Genomic DNA, 21,119 nt, shown 5'->3' on the forward strand with positions numbered 1-21,119 from the left:
TGCTTCCTCTGCTGCACTGCCGGCGCTTTTCTCATGTATTTATCATCCAGGCCAGCATGTGACTGCGCCTTACCCCGCGTAAAGCAGGGTTAAACTGGCCTTTTGTTTGGTATTTGAAGTAACTGTAAGCCAACGTATTAATTTTTAAACCTGGTCAAGTTTGTCTTCTTCATTTTACGATATCACAAAATCGCAAAAATGAATCACATCATTGTATAAAAAGTGTTTATTAGAAACATATCCCAGTCTGAAAACAACAAACAAAAATATGCATGGGTTTAAACAAATAAAAATCAATCCTTGATAAAGTAGTCTATTACTTTTCAACGTCATGTAAAAAAATCTCCGTAATAATCAATCACACCAATAGTAACAAATCAGGCTATGTGAATGGCTAATGCAAGTTTTAAAAAAAACAACAACAAAAAAAACACCCTGACATCTAAAATAAGTTTCAACAACATAAATATGTGGCCATCATACTTTCACAGTGTAGAAGTAGAAAAGTCAGTTGAGTAAAGGTCTTTTCTTTTTTCTTGTATCCTTTATCCAAAAGGAACAGACAAGCTGATTGCAGTATGTTGTGGATGGATTGATCTGCTAAGGGGTCCCCTGGGGACCAAAACAAGCAGCTGGGACCCTCCATGTTTTCCACTAAATAGACTCAGGTTGGTAATGTGGCAATTTGAACAAATTCATTTAGGAATATGCACCATGTAAGCATAATATCTACTTAAATAATAAAGTTCTTACAACATGATTTTCACACAGGGACCCTTTAAGACAGGGCTTCTAGATTAGGTAATAAATCTATTTTCTCAAATAGCTTCTCACTATTTAGTTATTTTGAAGCTAACCGACTTAGAGTTTTTAAGTGTTAAACCCTTAAAATACCTGAAAGTGTTTTTTTCCTGCACTTACAGTTACCGGTTAGTAATCCAGCCTTTGGTGTGGCACACTGCGTACATGTAGGAGGACAAGTGAAGGCAACCTTCCAGCCAATGTGGCCACAAAACAAAGTGTCATTAAAATAAGACAATAAGACATTGGAGCGCTTGTCCGCCTTCTCAAATCCAGAATCCAGCTCTGAACTCAGCGTGTATATGTATGTGTGTAAGGTGCTTCTGCTGCTATCTAATAGATGTCAAACATTAAGACGTCATCATCATCATCCTCTTCTTCCTCCTCCTCCTGTGGATCAACAAACAGTTTTTATAAAATCTCAACAGACAGATGCAAAATGAAATGTACAAAAAAAAAAAAAAAATGTTTTAGTATTCTAACCTCGTCACTCTCTTCTTCATCACTGCTGCTGTCCTCGATGTCTTCATCTTCTGAATCCTGTGTGAGATACAATAAACTTAAAATTAGAGCTTTGTAACCCTGGTTGTTTTATTTTCAAGGATTCTATAAATTATGTCCTAATATTCTTTCAGGACATACATTACACATAAGTATGAGTTTACTGAGTTTACAATGCACTATTTACTACATGCTAATTAGCATAAATCTAATCTGTACTTATAGAGCTTTTCACTGGTCACACCATGAATGTGTGGTTGAGATGAGTGTATTCTTTAATGTGTTGAATCAACACTCACTGAGGGTATGTACACTACTTCTGTGTTGTTAGTTTCCGTTTGGGTGGCATCAAGGTATTTACATTTCTGCAAAGTCAAGAACATTTTGAATTTCAGAAAGCAAGCAGAAATAAAACATCAAAGACACACTTAGAAAGAAAGAAATAATTGTATTTTTATGAGTTCTTACACTGGGGTTACAAATCCGATAGCCTTCCTGCTCTGCTGCCGTCAACGTCTGAAAAATGTAAAAGGTGACACATGTAAAGGGACCTTCCATTGAAAGTTTAAAAGAAACTTGCCTATACTTAAAACATTAGAAAGAGAGTTTTCTTTATACCTCAAACCACTTCTGCAGCTCCTTCGAGTATTTTCTTAAGTTGTCATTGACTTGCTGCTTGTAGCCTTCCTTCTCCCTGGTGGAGAGTTCCTTCCACATTTGCTGGACCTTGACGAAGCGCTTTCTTCCATTTGGGACTTTCTCCTTTATTTGTTCCATCTGCTTTTTGCAGAAAATTACATTGCCAGATCTGTGAGAATGAAGGGAAATTCACAGTCACACGTTTGTCTTCAGCTGGGGATTCATTTTGCTGCAAGTTTTAGTGAATTCTGGTTAAGTTGAAGGCATGAATGTTGTTATTCTCACCGACAGGGCATCTTGGGCTCGCCAGGAAATGTCTTTACAGACTTCACCTGTCTTTTAGTGATCTGCATATCATTGACAAACATTTATTTTTAAAAGAGGCAATCAATCCACCATCATTTTTTGACTGCAAAATCATTCCCCACTGAGTATAAGCTAGTGTTTGTAAGAGGCATAGTGGCAAAGAGAAACACCTAATGACATAACAATGAACAATTGATTAAAGTTCCCCAAATTTATTACCAAATTAGTCAACCAAGTATTAACAAAAAGTCTTCTCCTCAGTGTATTTGGAAAATGTGGTAAATGTTCAGTGTGATATAACCTTATAGCGGTTGGGCAGCAATCTATGTGCTTAAAGTGTGTTTAAATTTGTGATGATTCATTTTAACAGTATCACAATCATGAAAATACTTCTCACCTTGCACGGTTTAGGTCTTTTGATATTATTCTCATCTAGGATCCGCTGCTGCTCATCTGCATCAAAAGTCTGAGGAACATAAACCATATTATCACACAAAGTCTGTTAGTATCTGCTCCATGATCAAACTGTGGCCGTGTAAATGACTTACCGACAGATACTGATTCAGTTTGACTGAGTATTCTCTCTGCAACTGAAAGAAATAAACAAATTATGTCATTGGGATTTATGACTTTTTACTGTAACCTGGCATGTTAATTTTGATTTCAGAGTCTTCTAGTACAGCATATGATTTTTGTAGCACTCTCTATCTGCAATTGTTTGTGTGTGTTCGTACCTCTTGGCTGCGTGTTTTGTACTCGCTTTTCTGCTTGTCGGTCAACTTTTGCCATCGTTTGGCCCACACAGTCACAAAGGCTTGTCCAGAGACACCCTCCATGTTCCCCACTTGCTCTTTGCAGAATAGACTATATCCATCGCTATAACACAAACACACAGACAAAACCTTTTCTATCTGTACACGACCCGTATGACAAGTCTGGACCATATGTGAAATGAGAGTAAATTCTGAGTTTAATAGGATTGGTGAATGTGCATGATGTCCATTGTCTCCGTAAGTGTGTGTGTGTGTGTGTGTGTGTGTGTGTGTGTGTGTGTGTACAGCATACTGAGGAGGTTTGGGAGGTAGACCATCTCTGGATTTCTTCATACTGTTTTCTTCTGCGTCCTCAGAACACTGTTCACCCTGCTTTGTCAAAAGAGGTCACACATCAATTTGAAGATCATTAATTAAGATTACAACTGCAAGCAGTGGTATGTATGGTGGGACCACATGAGCTTCATTTAATCAGATATCACATACAAATATTAAATTAACAGGTATTTGAGGGAAAAGAATACACCCGGCTACTCATGCAAACGTGCGTCATGGTCACAGTCCTGCTCTGTCATTTCCCATTTTGATGGTTAAAGGTCCAAAATTTGAGGTGAACATATGTAAAAATGCTCCCTGAACATCAAACAAAATTGTCCAGCAGAACAGAGTGGGCTCATCAGGAGGGGGGCCTTAAAGAGACAGGGGCTAAAACGGCCTGTTCTCAGACAGAGGCTGAACTGAGGGGCTGCATATAGGGCCGGTATAAGATAAATATGGAGTTTTTTTAAATTGTAAATCATGCAAAGATATTCCATTAGAGCCCCAGAATATAAATATAGACCTGTAAATGTGAGTGATACATCCCCTTTAACCTTTATGAACTGAATCCAATGGCAAACTCTCATCATGCATGGTTGGCATGATGAGAAGGGAACCTGAGCGAGCTGGGACAACCACACAACAGGTGTGAGAAACCCTGCCGGGAACATGTTTGTTGTGTCAGGTAAGGCCTGTGTCCATTTCTTGTTGCCAATCAAGGTATTATTCAGTGTATGTTGTGTCCTTTTACTTGCTGGTACAGTTGAGAGGCTGATTGGTGATTAAATCCCCTAGACAAAATAACAAAACATTTTACCAGTACCACACGTCCTGTAAAAACAAGGACTGGCACAGGTGGCCCCTTCTTACATCTGAGGTGTCTTTAGAAACCTTCTTCCTCTTCCGCTTGGTCTTTCTCTTACAATGGGGAGCTTCTTGATACTGTTCCCTGTAAGACAAAGACTTTGCTTGACACTGACATGGGCAGCCCTTTGGTCCAAATGTAATGGGATAACATGGTACTACCTGAACTTCTCCATCCTTCTCTCGTATTCGTTTTTTGCACGCTGGTATTTCTCTTCATATTTAGCCTGTGATTAGTAGAAAAAAGTCAGTAATTCATCATTTAAAATTTGAGGCCTTAGGCAAAACCAAATGGGAGGAAACACTGTTCTCGCAGTGGCCTCTCTCTGACCATACCTTCTCTTCATCTGGGAGCCCCACGTACTTATTCATCATCAACTTCAATAACTCTCTGTTGTCCATCTTTGGGTACTTCTTATGAAACTTGGCCACGTTCTCCTCATAAAAAATGGCATTTGCTGGGGTGGGTGCTTTCGGGAGTTCTGGGTGGATCTGCAGGAAAGATTAATCGCTATAAAGTCACAGAATCAATTCAGTTGGTTGCAATCTGCAACCACATAAATCTTAAACAATGGTCCTTTAAGTCATATCCATGTCCTTATAGTGCAGGTGAGTGTTTATAATCACATGTATAATCAACACGCTATGTACCAGACCAGCTACATGAATGGTTGTACATCATGTCATTAGTGTCTTGCAGATTTGTGGACTACCACAGTGGCCTTGATGATATTTAAAATACTGCCTTACATCACCCAACTTCACATTTATGACATGAAGCCATCATCTTGCTGTGATTACCTTTTGGTTCAGGGTAGGATTGGAAATGACATCTTCAGCTTCAACAATGAGCTCTGTGAGGGTCCGAATCTTGCGCATCTGAAAAAGAACAACAAGAATATTACACCTAACTAACAACATTTATAAGACTGTATTAGGTAATATTTTGAAATTTTAAGTTGTAGTTTGTTGCATACCTTCACCACTGAAGGAAATATTTTACAATTAGCTTGTTAACTTGAACAACCTGACAAATGTCCCTATTTGAACCAGGGCATCCTGATGGTAGCACGACAGGAAAAAGTGTTAAAAATGAACATCATGGTGACATTATGAGCAGTGCATCAAGATTTAAGCTTCTGCAATGCTTGAGTGTCCTTGAGCAAGATAAAAAAAAATCAGTTTAAGATGTGTTTTGATCTCACTATGGAGGGGAACAACTGGAAAAAAAATCCCTACCTAATATCATAATCCCCTTTGACTATAGCTGCCATTCTAACAGTGACACCCAGCCCCAGGTACCAACAAGTAATAATACATATATTCACAAAATTACAAACTCCCAACTGAAAATAACAGCATTCCCTTTGGCTGAGACCCTCAAATTTGGTATCAAGTAATAACATGGCAGTATAAGACATATTACTAATGAAAAGGGTTAAAATACTGTAGTGATACCGGAAACTCAAAACAGGTATACAGCACTGTGCAAAGGTTTTAAGCACTTTAGATGTTTAGATTCTTATCCATGATGCAATAACATCAGAAAGGTTTCTGATCAGTCCCAAATTTATTCTGCAGCATAGCAGTGACCCCAAACATACAGCCAGCATCCTAAAGGACTATTTTCAGCAACAAGAAGAACAAGGAGTCCTGCAACAGATGGTTTGGCCCCCACAGAGCCCTAATCTCAACATCGTGGAGTCAGTCTAGGATTACATGAAGAAACAGAAGAAACTGAGATGATTAAATCCACAGAAGAACTGAAGTTCTCCGAGATGTTTGGAACAACCGACCTGCCAAGTACCTTAAAAAAACTGTTCCAAGGAGGACTAGTGCTGTTTTAGAAGCAAAGTGTGGTCACACCAAATGTTTATTTTATTTAGGTTTCTTCTATTTACTGAATTAATTTGAACTTAATTGATAAATAAAAACTATTCATGGCATTATTTTTGAAAGCAACCTGACTTTACTTTTGCACAGAACTGTGTATTATGTTCGAAGACAAAAGTACTGAATCTTTAAAAGTGACCATTTATATTTCGAATGAAAGTTCATTCTTGACCTTGGGAAACTGGAACTGACACTGAATTTTGAACCTTGCATCTGTTGTGATTTGGCTGAAAGTCCCAGCTTAGAGTGGTGAGATTGTTTTTGTCAATTGAAAATGTATAATTCAAGTATGACCCACCTTCCGTAACATGTCCTTCCACTTTTCTTGACATGCTTCAGGTGAGAAAGGGGGGAAAGCCACTTTATCCCAGTCTAGACTCTTCATTCCTTGGTAAAATGTTCTCATTCTGTCATTTTGTGAGAGGTTGGTTTTCATTGCAGCCAGAAGCTTTTGGAGGTTTGCTTTGGTCCACCCTATAGCAATGACAGGAACAGAAAAAGAAAAAAATACTTCATCATTGGTGCATTTCAGGTAAGAGTTTACTGTTAAATGGCCAAAAACGAATAATGCACGCTTTATTTAACTGTACAAACCCGATTCTTCAGTCTCCATTTCAGCTTCACTGGTTTTTCCAAAAACAAAAGTTTCCTGCAGAAGTCTTTAGTGTGTTAGCTGGATGCAGCCTGTGCAGTTGAGTCAATTCAGTCACTCCAGCTAACCAAGCAAACTTAGCTTAGCTTAGTTTCACGAAATGAACGATAACATAGAGATTTATAACCGAACGATATATCTACTACTAACTTGTTATTACCGTTATCTTCCTTGGCAGAACCAAAACACCACATAAAATAGCAGAGAAACACATGTCTTGTGTTTATTCAGCCAACAACATGTACGAACCCCTCCATGTAGAATGGGCGAATCCTTTCTGAGACAGCAACCAATCAAGTACGAGTAAAGAGTAGCGTCACACCATGCAGCCAATGAGCATTCTTCTTCTGTGTGCGTAAAGCTGGTTCCAAACATCCAGCGATATAACGGAGCACGGTGCCACCTACTGTGCAGGAGTATGTCGTCACAAAAATCATTGAATAGGTCTTTTTTACGGAAGATATTATTTTAACATGTCATAGCAGGGAAATCAAACGTGTTAAATGATAGGTTCACAATTTTTCAAGTCTGTCTTAAAACAGCAGTCAGGTGCCCATATGAACACTGAAAGAGGTTTTCCTCGCTGTAATCATTCCTCCTGTCCATACTGGCTATTAAAAGATCCCCCTTCAAATGTGGTGCCAAAATCCATAACGTGTCCTCATTGTCATTTTGTGCAAAAATGCATTTAAAAGTTTATCTGAAGCTTATATGAGGCTTAGTTAGTCACATCAAGTGGATATCTGCCACATTCACAGTCTTTTTAGCATCAAATCCGTCCTTTAATAACAAAATGAATGACCACTGATGCTAGTGGTCATTCACAGTTATCACCAACAGCACTAGAATATCCCAATGTTGTGGGATCCCATTAAACTGTATAACTGTGTAACTGTTGCACACACAGTATATTGCTGTACTGCTGATGTTTGACCTTATGTAGATATCTTCATTGTTTTATCGTTTTTTATTGTGTTGTTTTTTATGGTGAGACAAAGACACATTTCCTGCTGTAGTAGGATAATACAATTCAATTCTATTCTGTTTTGAATTACTGTGTTATGTAAAACACTTTGCATTGTAGTTTTGCATGAAATGTGATTTTCTCAGGCTGCTTATGAGTACACAGTTACTAGGAAAAAACTGCACAGTTAAAAGTTATTCATCATCAAAATCCTTTAAAGAAATAAGAAATCAGGTAGGGAGAGCATTTTATCAATCCTGCATCCCTACCAAAAATTTACCAGTTACAAAACTTTTTTTTTTTTTGCTAATATGAGAGATTATTGTGATGGAATAAACAGTAATCTCTTCTTCATCATTAGCATTGATATATTGACATGTGAAATTATGACTCTGATCACCAAAAGATAGAAAAACCTGAGACGACTGTGTGTGTATACGTGCAGGGATTGCAATTTTGTGGAGGGTTGTTTTTGGAGGTAGTTTTTTATTATTTATGGAGAGATGAAAAGAACACAGCAACATTACACACAAAACGACACAAAGAAATTCAAAATTTTCTATTTTTCTGTAATGCCACACAGTGGTGTTGTTCTTTTGCACTTCAGTGTTACAAGTTTGATCCTATTTGCTGAAATATCTACACTTTGTGTGCATCATTGCCTTCTAAATCATGTCTTTCTTAATTCAGAGTTTGGACTTTACTTTAAGCAAGTGAATCCAACAATAACTTCAGTGGAACATGTCACAACATTACATTCAATGCATAGTTGCTTGGAAAAACAAAACATTTTGGCTGTTATACAACAGTATACAACAGTAATGTGTCCATTGTTGTGTTTGCATGACTGAAGATTTGCTTATTTTAAATGCATTGTCATTTTCAAGCATGAGTGCCTCTTCTAAACTTGCATTTTTTTCTTTCGTTCTTTTTTGTAAAAACATATCAGTGTTATGTCAATATCAGTGAATACTTCCAGCTTCAGTAGTGTGTGAGACAAAATAATATAAAACATAATGCAAAGACTTTACCTGAGTGACAGTTGTGTTCTGAAATGTTTGACCAAGACAGATATTATTATCCATTGCAACAGTAAAGTGGAATATCTATATATATCTACAAATCTCTCTCTCTCCATATATATATATATGTATAAAACACTCATATGTTTTTGTGCTCATAGGTAGATGATGAAACATTCATTTGAGCCACATATAAATAAAAAAATCCTTCGTTAATATTAAATATAGTTGTAGCTGTCATTGAAGACATCTAAGATTAAGATTAAGATTTCTTTATTGTCATTTCTCAATACTCACATACATTAAAATAAAATTGATCTTCTGCATTTGACCCTTCTTATACACACACACACACACTAGGGGCAGTGGGCAGCTGCAGTGTAGTGCCCAACTCCAGTTCTTTGGTCAGGGGCACTAACAGGAGTATTAACCCTAACACATGTTTTTGATGGTGGGAGGAAACTGAAGCACCTGGCGGACACCCACGCATACACGGGGAGAACGTGCAAAGTCCACACAGAAAGGACCTGGGACGGCCGGTGGTTCAAACCCGGGACCTTCTTGCTGTGAGGCAACAGTGCTGCCACCGTGCTGCCCTTCAGATGCCATTTACAATGGCATCTGAGATTCAAAGTATACATCCTGCCCTGGCTCCTCCTCGAATGTCACCTTGGCATCGTCAGCATCCAACTAAAACACAACAGACACAAAGGAATGAGCACTTCACATCCACACACACTCACATTCCACATCACACTTCAGGCTCGGCTAGCTTTGTCTTACCAAGAGCTCAAGTCTGAATTTCCATATTGTATTTGTTGAAATGAAGAGCCACTTACACATTTCATTTCCAGCTCAGTGAAGAGGCGCCCAGTCATAAACATGCGTAGGGGGATGGTGAGGATGAGTACGAAGGGAAGTGCAAGGGACACTGGACTAGACTTCACAATCCATAGAGCTGCAAGGCACACTATCTGGATGGCCGTGAACAAGTGCATTCTTCCTGTGCTCACCTGTGTTCAAAATGTAACGTTAAACAGATGCATCAGCACACATTTCTGTTTGTTTGTTTTTGAAGCACATTGCTCTTAGCACCTAAAGTGACATAGCAACAGTCCAGCATGCTCCATAATTATTGGATATAACATGATTACATGACATTAAATGACAAAGTGTCAAATTAGATAAAATGAACTGATATGAAATGTCATGACAAAACATGAACAGATGTAATGAGACTCAGCCTTGGTGGGAATCAAACCCTGAAGTCCTTGCACCATTCTCTTCATATTAGCTACCATGTCATCAGGGGACTCTTACTCTTGTGGCGTATGGCTCATCAGGGTGGTATTTCTTAGGAATGAGCAGAAGCAGCACACGGTCCCACAGCTGGATGCCATTCAGTGACGTAACCCCCATGTAGAGGAAGATCCCAAACAAGGCCGACATGGGAATCATCTTGAGGATCGGCTCCATCAGGATAGACAGACCTTGACACAAACAGATACTCGGATGAAGGATTGTTTTAAAGAAGATTGATGAAAGTCTAATTCTTAGTCTGTAATCAGCTCAACACAATAAATGATAGAACAGCCAAGTAAACTAAAACTAGACTTGAGATATGTGTAGAAGTCTAGACATGTTGGGTGATTGGACAACACCTACCAACCAACAGTGCCACCAGAACGCCACTGATCCTCTGCTCCATCACCTTCTCGATCACAGGTTTGGGCCCTTTGCTCATGACAGTGAGGGCATTTGCATGAGTGACAGACCGCACTGTGGCAGCACTGAGCCATGGCACACCGAATATTGCACCGATTCCTCCCATGCCCACTAACACAAGTAAATCATAGTGGAACCCTGAGCCTTTGACCATTTTCCTCTCGGGTTTACTCACAATGAGGCTGGTGAGAAATCAAAGAATTCAGATTAGCCTTTGTACTCAGACTCGATATATAATCCATTGAGTGGTTTTGCTGTTGAGATATAACAACTCACGTTGTGATTTGAGACTCCAGGAAGATGAGGATGAAGACGAGTAGGGCCGGGACACAGCACGCAAACATCATCCACACGGGGAAAGCCTTGCTCTCTCCAAAGGGGTTAATAAGCCAGCCTCTTTTGGCAGGGTTGGACACCATCAGACCTTTTGGAACCACTAGTTTCTGTAGGGAAAAAAGTAACAGAGTTATTGTTCATGTATTCAGCACAGAAACAAGGCATTAAAGGATGAGTTCGCAATTTTTTCAAGTCTTTTCAAGTCTAAAACAATAATCAGGTGTCCAAATGAACATTGAAACAGGTTTTTCTGGCTCTAATCATTTATCCTGTTCATACTGACCTTCATAATGCACTTTCAAATCTGTTTCAGTGTTCATATGACTATTGTTTTAACTCAGACTTGAAAAATTGTGAACCTATCCTTTAAAACTAAGGAGCATTGACCAACCTGAGTATAGGTGTCATCAACGTTGTAGTCCACGACAATCATGAGGAAAATGGCAATGGGCACTCCAAAGTCACCAATCAGGCGCCTGATCTGTAAGAGTTTACATTTAATCCAACAGTTGATTAAATTGTTAGCAAAATATTTCCTCTGAAACAAACTGGGGATCGCCTAATTACACAATTATAGCCAACTCACCTTTCCAGGAAGAAAGGTGCCGTTCTTGAACTGCCGCAGGAAGTAGGCAATAAAGAAACAGCCGAGCATGAGGCACATGGAGAGCAGGGCAGTGTTGGGGTAAGGAGGATTAATAGTCTTGACAATGAGAGTCGTGTTGCCAGTAGCATTGTCATAGATTAATGTCTCCTCCACTTTTGAGTGCCAGGGATTTTCCAAAGTTGAATTCAGATGGTCATAATTCAGAATCAGTGGATGGGCCTTGAAGATCTGGAGAGGTGTGAAGTCAGGAGAGTGTAGATGAGGAGTCATTATTTTCTGATAAACTGCATTACAATGGCAGATGTTAAAAAAAACAACAGATTTCAATCAGACAGATGAAATTCAGGCATGTGTGAAATGGGTGAAGATGGTTTACCCTCCCCAGCTTGGAAAAGGTTTCATAGATGAAGATGATGGAGATGAGGATGGAAAAGATCTCCTGGGTGAAGCGGGAGATGAAGCGCACCAGGAAGCTGCCCTCACAGGCCACGATGATCACCACAATGATGACCAGCCACACTCCGACCCACACTCTCCCAACAATATACTCAATGCCCTGGGACTTGCAGAACTGAAAGGGGGATTGCCAATGAAACCTACGATGAGCACAGTTCATGTCTGGCCATGACCTCCGTCAAATTTTGGTATAAAATGGCAGCCAGTAAGTTAAAGAAGAAGTTTTAAAAAAATTAGTGGAATGGGCTGAATCATATGGATCAGCAACTATTATGGAAAGCTCTACAGATCACTTCGATGTGGATATGATTCATTGTTATAACTCACAGCAAAGAAGGCTTCCTCAAACACTAACAGAGGACCAGAGAAACCAATGACCAGGACAGGCTGAGCAGCAATGAGGCAGAAGATGATCCCCTGGATGCTGGTGGAGATGAGGAGCTCTGGAACTCCCATCATATTATCCACCTTATCAGCTGAAGCAACAAAGACATGATTATTGGAATCTATTGCATAAAACAGAAATACCACATGTCATTCAAATACACACACACATACCAAGCAGTCCTCCAAAGGTGATGGCAGGAGAAAGGGCGGCAAAGTAGATGAAGATGACAGCAGCAAGGACCTGGGCGTTGAGAGCATCTGTGATGTCGCTCTTGTAGTGCTGGAAGCGCCTCTTTATGTCTCGAATCATCCCACCAAATGGTCGACCTGTGCGGGCCAGGGGGTCATCAGGTGGAGGCCCGGTAGAGATGGAAACTGGGGGAAAACAATTTCAACCTTAGATGAATATACTACATCTGAAAATTCTCAAGAAATTTTTTGTTAAATTGAAGTTGACCATGAAGAATTTCAACTGATACTGTAGTTATGAGCGTGTGGTAGTAGATTACGTCCCACCTCTGCGAGGCTTCCCTTCTAGGCGGAGTGTGGGATCAGAGGACTGGAGCCGGTCCTGCAGTAACTTCTTCTGAAAGCTGATGATGGAGCTGAGCATCGCTTCGCTCTGGATCTCTGTGGGTGGGATGACAATGCTGCAGTCCATGAAGTCGGACACAGCATCTGTCAGCTCGCGGGCACTTTTTGCCTTAAATGCTGCCTGATTGAACACCTGGTGGGTAGAGATGGAGAGAGTGGACTTATTTGTGACTCAACTCTTAATTTTAATCACTTGTTATTTAACACAGACTTTAATAATGATGAATTTATATGTGATTATTGGTTTGCTGACACTTTCATGTACCATGACACTTCTTACACTATCTTACACCGATAGGAAGGTGTAACTACTGCAAACATGCATTGCTACAGGAGTAAGACTGCCAGTAAACTGTCAAATGAAAATTTCTCCACCACAAAATATTCACTTAGATTCTATTGGTGACAAGAATGGAAATTATTGCTGAAAACATGTGAAGGGCGGAGTAAGAAAATGAGAGATTTGATGGTCTTCAAATGCAAATCAGTAGAGCTGCAACGATTAGTCGATCAACAGAAAATTAACAGTAAATTGAATATCTTAAGATTCTGGATTGTTGGTTGGACAAAACAAGCAAATCGAAGACATCAATGTGGGTTCTAAGTAATGGTAAATTGCAGTTTTCACAATTTTTTAACATTTCACAGAGCAAATGACTAATCGACTCCAGTGCTGGGGGCTTGAGACTCAACATGAACTTGAATGACTTGACTATAATGCTAGAATGTGAAAATGCAAAACAATAATATCACTTTTTATTTTAGACTGCCGTGCAACCACAGCTTCATGAGCTCAACTTCTTCAAAAGTGTCTTTGGGAAATCATGTCCTCTGTTAAAGCATCAGTGCTCACACATTGTAGTTTACATTGGTTTAGAAAAAGTGTCAGCTACAGTAACTCACTTTATCTGCCATTAAGGCTGCCATTGCACGGCCAGTCTCGTGGTAGTCCATGTCAGTCTTGCCAGGGCCAATCAGAACAAAGACAAAGCGTACAGGCACCGGGGCCTCCAAGGCAGAGTCGAGCACCACTGCTTCCTTCAGACGCACAAACACAACCGTGGGATTTTCCAGGAAGTCCAAGGCTCCTGATTCAGAAGAGACAGAAATATTATATACACAAACACACAAATAAAAGAAAATGTGGATCCAAACACTCATGCACACAAAACACACTTACTCCAGATCCAGAATGAAAGTATTGCAAACAGTAGCTTACCTACTAGCACCATGGAGGCCTCAACGCGGTCTGATTCCTCCCTCTAAAGGAAAACAGAAACATTCATTAACGAATTTAAAAGAAAAAAAAAATTGATTTTTTGAAAATTTTTTGAAAAAAGATATTTTTTGCCACCTGAAAATAACTGTAGATATTCAGTAGGTTTTGATATTTCATTTGAATGCAACATCAAATCTGTGAATTTCTTTGAAGTGCCTCCTTCTTGGAGCATCACAGTTGTGTGCAAATACTTACATGTACATTATTTTTGCAATAACAGCCTGCAGCATACAAAATATTATCCTGACATTTAAAAAATCAATTAATCCAGGAAAACCAGGGTGAGGGTCATCACAACAAAAAAAGCTGAATATTTGCATCTAAAGAGAATTCCAGAAACAGAAATCTCTTAATCCTTTAATCCCCTGAATCACTTTCCAAGTGCTCTGATGCCAGATGTCACTTTCACCTTTAAGTTCACCATCATCTTACTGTTGTCACAATAAGAGATTATCCTTATCAGCAATGATACAGTCATGTGGATGATTTCATCAGTGGAAGAACTCACCCTTTCCCTGACTGAAAACCTCTGCAGGTCCACCCCATCAGTCAGGGCTTGGCTCTCCGGATCAGCTGATCGGCTAGAGGGGGAAAATGGCATGTGTCATTGGCTGCGATGACAGACAAACAAACTATTCACAGGTAGTCCACTGTACAGACAAACGGAGAGTGTGCATGCAAACATCAACAAAATATTGACTTATGAATTATAATTTTTAGCCAAATAATGATGAGTCCTGCTTGAAATATTTGGATTGCTATTTCAATCTTTTAAAAAACCCTACAGTTTATGATGGAGGTAAATAAAAGATGATTCTTAGTTGAAGTGTCTCTTTGCAAGAGGCAAATAATTTAAGAAAGTTGCGGGGTAAGTAAGAGAAAGGGGACAAATAATGAAGAAATGAAGAAAGACAAGAAAACTTTTAGTGCAGAAAAGCAGGGCTGTAGATACTATTGAGGACACTGAGATCATAGTAATATTTCTGAAAATTTTGGTGGTTATATGACATTAAAAGGAGTTTACACTAATGTGAATAATACATGTTTGGTTTTTTAAAAGTGTACCTTGATATATTTTGGTGTAAATATCTTCAAATTTGACTGATGTCAGGCAAAAAACTAAAATAAATCATAATAAGGGTGAGGGTTTCAGTAGGTCTACACGGAACATATTCAAGATTTTTTTGTGGCTAGTCTAAAATTTCTAAAGTGGGATTGTGCTGAAGCAAGTTGGAACTTGGTTTTTCTAAACCTCTAGCTATAGCTCTGCACAAAAAAAGAAAACATCTTTAAATTGGCCAAATGGACTTGGGGAACTGGAATGCCTTGTGATCTTTGATTCAAATTATCACAAGTTTTCATTTGGTTTGTCAGATTATCACACAAACTTTTGACAAAACAGTAACAGATTCATTCCTTTTTTACAAAGTGACCTGTCCTGATCCTATCTTTACTAGTGCAAGGTAAATACAGTTCATTGGTCACCTTTAATAAAGACTTAAGCAGACAAGGTGTTTTGGAGGTCAGGCACAATGTCTCATAATTACAGGTTTGGCCCCCCACAATAGCTATGTGTTCCTTGTGCAATATACTGAAACGTCCTCCTCTCACTTACAGCTCTGGATAACGGCATCAGCTAAATGCCTAAATGTAGGTCATTTATGTTTGAGTCACTGTTGGGTGATGTTGTGGAGGATACCTGCGGTTTTGGAGCAGAGATTTCAGCACGCCCTCCTGGTCTCCAGGCCTGATCTGCTTCTTGTTAACCATCTCGTTGACCATCTTCTCAGCGATGCTGGCCAGGGTCTGCTCCTCACAGTCGAAGATCGTCACACCTTGGCAAAAAGACATGTTGGAGAGGGACATTCAGTGATGATCATAAAGGGGAGAGCAGTCATAGCTATGGGGAGGTTTGGATAAAATGAGAGATGAGGGAGACAGAAGTTGCTGGATTTAGATGGATTGGATCTGTGAAACATAGTGGCAGAAAAAAACATGATTAGCCTATCTATTACAGACGGGAAGAAATATGGCAATCAGATTCTAAAAAAATGGAGGAAAAAGTTGTGATTTGAACCACATTATACACTGATGACATATTCATATTCATTTTCCTCACTGACCTGTATTCATGGTGCGTCGGAGCTGGATGAGGCTCTTGAAGGTGAGGTAGGAGATGTGCGAGGACCCCCACACCCCAGCCTGTGGGTCATAGCTCTCCTCGTAGCCCGCCCATCGGCCCGTCTCCTGCCAGTAGGACTGCTCCTTCTCGTCCTTCATTATCTCGTTAAGCTCCACGTACACCTGCGGGCACAGAGGAGCGCAGGGAACCCACGTAAAGACTGGCTGATGTGGACATGAACGTGGGACACAGGCACAACCATGCTTGTGTCTATGAGACAGAGAGGGAAAATCTGGACAGGGAAGTTGAATGAATAAAACTTGCACCTCCCACTTGCACCACTGAGAGGATGTACTGTAGAGCACGCATGTGGTTTCATTGGCCACATCCTGATTGTTAGTGTGTGTCACTGTCACTGCAGGTGTGAATATTCTCTCTCTAACCTGATTCAGAGAATAAAAGGCCCCTGTCACTCCATCATCAAAACAAATTGAAATTCTTGATTTAAATATCTTATATATTATGTAAATTTGAGTTATAAGGTTTTGGTTAAGTAGCTTAGTACTTTAAGTCAAACTATCCCCCCTCTTATGTAGCAGCAGCCCATCTGTTTTGTAACTTTTTCATCAGTATTTTGCAGATTAGCCATAAATCTAAACTGCTCCAAACAAATCCAAACTGTTCGATGAAAACTTCTCATGAACTTAAGTATCTATCAGGCTGGGGATGAAGAGAGGCTGAATCTCCACAATGACATACAAAATGCTATAGAAACCATTAAAGAAAATCTGCAACAATGATCTACTCATATGTCAAACATATTCAGATTCAATGTGCAACCCAAAGACTTGGTTTTGGCAGATTCTTAACATTAACCTTCACTACTTTTAGGTATTAGGTTTAATCTCTTGTCAAGTGTAACTTGCAGGTAATACTAGAAAATGCTTTAAAAAAAAATCACCCTTCTTTCTGTTAGTGATTTCCTACATACTGGATGTTCTTGAGCTTGCTGCATTCAGATATGAGTCACAAACCTTGCATGGTCTCTGAGAGACATATCTGTTGTTCAGAGCAGGATCAGATAAAACGACGTTCATGCTTCACTAGATAACAAAAACACTGATGATATTTTGGGTGTTGTTTTCCACTACAGCTACCTGGAGTATCACGTGAAGCTACTGTCAACTCTATCACTTCTTGGCAGTACCACTGTGGATGTGGATCAGGCTAATGTGGAAAGGTGAGGTCCAGGTGACACTTTGTGTCTATAAGGTAAACATAGAGGTTGTCCTGCCTAAACAACCAGCAGGCTCCAGGCTCTGGATCACTGCTAGTTTCCGGTGTGGATATGACTGATGGCTTTCCCTGGACATGTTTGGACTGTCAATACATGTCGTGTGTCTGGAGTGGGGATACAGTGTGTGTGTGTGTGTGTGTGCGTGTGTGTGTGTGTGTGTGTGTGTGTGTGCGTATGCGTGTGTGTGCCCCTTACCTGACACTCTGCACTGGGGTTGGCGTTGGTGTTGATGTTCCAGGCAGCTGGAACAGACACAATGGGCTCAATTAAAAAAACAATTTTTCAACACATTTTCCACACAGCAAATCATTTTAACTGAGACTGTATTGCCCATGGTGTCTTTTAGTTCACCTACACACATTTTTCAAAGTTTGAATAAGATTTGACATATAACGTATGTCATTTTTGTGTTTGGGTGGATTTTAGCAATCCAAAAATTAAGGTTTATCTTAATTTTGTTTGTTCAAGGCTTTGCTGAATAGTGGTAAATGATGAACTGAATGAATGATTTCTCTTTTCTATGCAATTAAGACATAAACTGTATGGGAAGTGTGAATTTAGGTTGAAGTTGATGGGATTATGTCAGTCTTATGTAAGATATCTCCAGTGTCCATTTTCACTCAGATTGGACCGAAGGACTGGACTGAAGTTGTCTGTGACAACAGAATGATTTATTTCCAAAACACAGCTGAGCAAAGGCGTGGAAGATTCAGATTAGACTGATGAGCTGCTGCCCACAGTATTTGTGTGTGTGTGTGTGTGTGTGTGTGTGTGTGTGTGTGTGTGTGTGTGTGTGTGTGTGCATGAGTATGTGCGTGCGTGTACAAATGTGAAGCACTGAGTACATATGAGTAGGTGTAGCTGCAGTGCTCACAGACTAGTGCATGTGTCTGCAGATATATCTTTGCAGATTTCTGTGTGTCAAGTGTCTCAAATTGCATTAATAATCAACTAATGTCATCAACTGCAAATGACAATATATTGGTAACTTGATCGGCTTGTTTTTACATATGAATACTGTATGTGTATGCATCTAACACACCCATACACACGCAAAGAAAAAGACTAATTTATAGCTGTGTCCAGTTTGCACAAAATGGAACATTTTTCGTCATCTTCAATATGCATGTGGAAAGAGAAGATGTCATATACACATATTCTTCTGCAAATTCAGTCAATTTTTGTCACATGGTCATAAGTTCTTTTGACTCTTTTGAAGTTGCAGCAGTGTATTTGAGCTACACACCGGTAATATTTACAGTAAATCAAACTGTGGAGTCTTAAAGACATTTTGCCTCCGGCTCAATCGGTTCTACTGACTTGTGTGTCACCCCATGACTTGGATTGCTGAGAACCTCTATAGACATACTGCTATACATTTTGCAATGAATGTTAAATGTCCTCCACAGTTACCTCATATTATCAAGGCATGAAAGCTGAAAGCTTCAATGATCTGCTGGGTCTTACTTTCTGGAAAACTGTAACAAAGCTTTGTAATTTAGACATAATTGCATTGACGATAAGACGATAATGTTATGTGTGCAGTTTCCAATAATTATTCATGCTACAAAGTCACAACTTTACTTGTAACTGGACAAATGCCATTCATAACTGAAGCAGAAAAGGTGACACTTACCTCCTGCAGGCACTCGCCCGGCTGACAGCAGTGACAAGTGACTGACCCCAGAGCAGCAAAAAAGCGTGACTTTATAAACACCACCTCTTTAAAGCTGGCTGTATGTGTGGGTGCATGCTGCTTGATAATGGGTGGGACTAACACATGCACACACACACACACACACACGCACACACACGTGTACATGCACACTTTAATTCACCATCTCCCTGACAGGCACATCCAACAGAGCAATGTGTTCCTGTCTCACCCATAATATTGATAGTAAATACAGTGACTTGGTATGTGCAGAAAACCAGTCGCACTGTGTCATTATCCAACCCGCATCTTATCACATTTAATGTCTGTGTTTGCAGAACAACAAAGGCTTGGATTACACTGCCGCGCCTGCCTGCTCACCTTCAACACCACCGGGATAGAGAGGGAAACTTTGGAGAAAGTCGCCTTTTATCTGTTCTTCTCTCTCTGCTTTTAAAATGGTCAAAATCTTATATCTGTCCATAGCCTGGAACTGAGGCCTGTGACATGACAAGAAAAGAGGAAGCCAGTTTTATTATTCACCTAAATATTGCAATGATTAATAGAGGCAAAAAAAGCATCTGAAGTGACTTACCCTCTGAAAGGGACATAAGTGGAGCCCTCCTGTTCATTTGTGTTCTGTTAGAGAGAAACAAAAAAATGAAATCACATTTAATCATATTAATCCTCTTTTTAAATCTCTTTGGTGACATTTACTGTAGTTGTTCTATACATTGAAGTGTAATTCCTGTATTGTGGTATAGCACTCTAATGAAGTTATATTTGATGAATCATTATCAAAATCGAAGCAGAAAAGGCAACAGTCAGGTGATATCCTGACTACTGGTCCGTAGAGTTGGTCAAACTCCAAAAACGCTGGACCCTACCTTACACAGAATGCAACTTCCTAATATTCTTTATTAACAGCACAATATTTACATATAAACAAAACTTATCACCCTGAGATAATAATGGCAACTCATATAAAGTCACTTCAGTAATGTGCTCAAATTTTCACCTCTGCCCTAGAGCCACCAAAGACATTATAAAACTGTCACTGTTACAGGCTGCATAGTACTATAAACTAACCTTTATGTGTAAAATCTGTGTAATTCCCTGTTAAATATCAAAATCATAAAAAGATCTCTCTCCTTAGTCTAATGTCCTTAATTCAGTGTGTGTGTGTTTGTGTGACTGTGTGTTTTCACTTACAGTCCTGAGCAGGTTAGATGCCATTTTATCCCTATTTTCTTTGCCTCCTGTTGATAAGTCAGCAGAAAAGGCAATTACCTGAAACACATAGCAGCTTGTCATTCAACTTTGATGACCGTCAACAGGAAGATGAAGTCATAGCTGAGTCTTTTTTCCTAGTTTTGGTATCACGGTGAAACACACTGCTTTAACTCTACACATCCAAGTGTTATTACAGTAACCTACACACTGTATTGTATGTTGCCACTGTCAGAGATTTTATCTGAAAAAAATCACACACAAAGATATATTGCATGCAGGTACTGACACATGCATGGCTGCACAAATGCATACATGTACTGTACACAATCCCACACGCAGTCTTTCATTCGTCTGATAACAAATGACACAACAATTGACTGACAGAATTTATCAACAATTTGCCTATTGAGTAGGCTTTATAATTACACATCTGTCCCAAAAATATGGGCTAGTAGGGGCCTACTAACTTACGAGTAGGTTCAGGAGGCTGTTATCACCCATTCATTTCAGTTAGGCAGTGTTTGTGGAGCCCAGTAGAAGGCCTGTTATCAGGCATGTGCTGTCACGTGACTTTCAAATTTCCTTCTGTGAAAACAAAATACAAAAAAACAAAAAAATGATGGCTGACATTCCTTTAACTCTCAGTGGAAAATGCAATATTTTAAGATAGTTTCAGCAATAAAATTAATTTTGATA

General features: G+C 39.5%; 2 protein-coding genes across 6 annotated transcripts; both read right to left on the reverse strand.

Annotated features, from left to right (window-relative positions):
- Positions 1 to 211: 211 nt before the first annotated feature.
- LOC121886488 (putative upstream-binding factor 1-like protein 6) lies at positions 212 to 7,048 on the reverse strand. Of its 5 annotated transcripts, none has more exons than XM_042396503.1 (17): positions 6,908 to 7,010; positions 6,690 to 6,779; positions 6,394 to 6,569; positions 5,004 to 5,081; positions 4,539 to 4,694; positions 4,365 to 4,429; positions 4,209 to 4,287; positions 3,313 to 3,392; positions 2,982 to 3,123; positions 2,796 to 2,837; positions 2,645 to 2,713; positions 2,227 to 2,288; positions 1,921 to 2,110; positions 1,771 to 1,818; positions 1,602 to 1,667; positions 1,285 to 1,341; positions 212 to 1,191 (listed from the first exon to the last, which is right to left on the reverse strand). In XM_042396503.1, exons 2-17 carry the CDS (start codon positions 6,706 to 6,708, stop codon positions 1,135 to 1,137), a joined length of 1,386 nt encoding a protein of 461 aa, XP_042252437.1. In that variant the 5' UTR covers positions 6,709 to 6,779; positions 6,908 to 7,010; the 3' UTR covers positions 212 to 1,134. The 5 variants fall into 5 exon arrangements, with proteins under 5 accessions (XP_042252437.1, XP_042252434.1, XP_042252435.1 ...); XM_042396500.1 differs by having other exon boundaries at positions 6,690 to 6,744; positions 6,908 to 7,007; XM_042396501.1 differs by lacking the exon at positions 6,690 to 6,779 and having other exon boundaries at positions 6,908 to 7,048.
- Positions 7,049 to 9,342: 2,294 nt separating this feature from the next.
- Positions 9,343 to 20,426, reverse strand: slc4a1b (solute carrier family 4 member 1b (Diego blood group)). The gene is made up of 20 exons (XM_042398101.1): positions 20,403 to 20,426; positions 19,786 to 19,829; positions 19,572 to 19,690; positions 17,732 to 17,778; positions 16,241 to 16,421; positions 15,817 to 15,952; positions 14,626 to 14,698; positions 14,058 to 14,100; positions 13,742 to 13,926; positions 12,761 to 12,971; positions 12,416 to 12,619; positions 12,185 to 12,333; positions 11,778 to 11,972; positions 11,381 to 11,629; positions 11,186 to 11,275; positions 10,735 to 10,901; positions 10,399 to 10,640; positions 10,054 to 10,223; positions 9,573 to 9,746; positions 9,343 to 9,423 (listed from the first exon to the last, which is right to left on the reverse strand). The coding sequence occupies exons 1-20, from the start codon at positions 20,424 to 20,426 to the stop codon at positions 9,343 to 9,345; spliced, it is 2,784 nt and encodes a 927-aa protein (XP_042254035.1).
- Between the last annotated feature and the right edge of the window lie 693 nt (positions 20,427 to 21,119).

This window comes from Thunnus maccoyii, chromosome 20 (assembly GCF_910596095.1).
Source record: "Thunnus maccoyii chromosome 20, fThuMac1.1, whole genome shotgun sequence".
Classification (NCBI taxonomy): domain Eukaryota; kingdom Metazoa; phylum Chordata; class Actinopteri; order Scombriformes; family Scombridae; genus Thunnus; species Thunnus maccoyii.

Excerpts from the sequence above, each read along its gene's own strand:
- slc4a1b (XM_042398101.1), bottom strand. The coding sequence starts at position 20,426 with ATGGCATCTAACCTGCTCAGGACT. Across the intron at positions 15,953-16,240 it reads CCGACGCACCATGAATACAG|GTGTGACGATCTTCGACTGT; the intron begins GTCAGTGAGGAA and ends CTTTTTGCCAAG. Across the intron at positions 9,747-10,053 it reads ATGAGCCATACGCCACAAGA|GTGAGCACAGGAAGAATGCA; the intron begins GTAAGAGTCCCC and ends TTTTGAACACAG.
- LOC121886488 (XM_042396500.1), bottom strand. The coding sequence starts at position 6,961 with ATGTGTTTCTCTGCTATTTTATGTGGTGTTTTGGTTCTGCCAAGGAAG. Across the intron at positions 6,745-6,907 it reads TTCTGCCAAGGAAGATAACG|GAAACTTTTGTTTTTGGAAA; the intron begins GTAATAACAAGT and ends AGACTTCTGCAG. Across the intron at positions 1,668-1,770 it reads ATCGGATTTGTAACCCCAGT|AAATGTAAATACCTTGATGC; the intron begins GTAAGAACTCAT and ends TTGACTTTGCAG.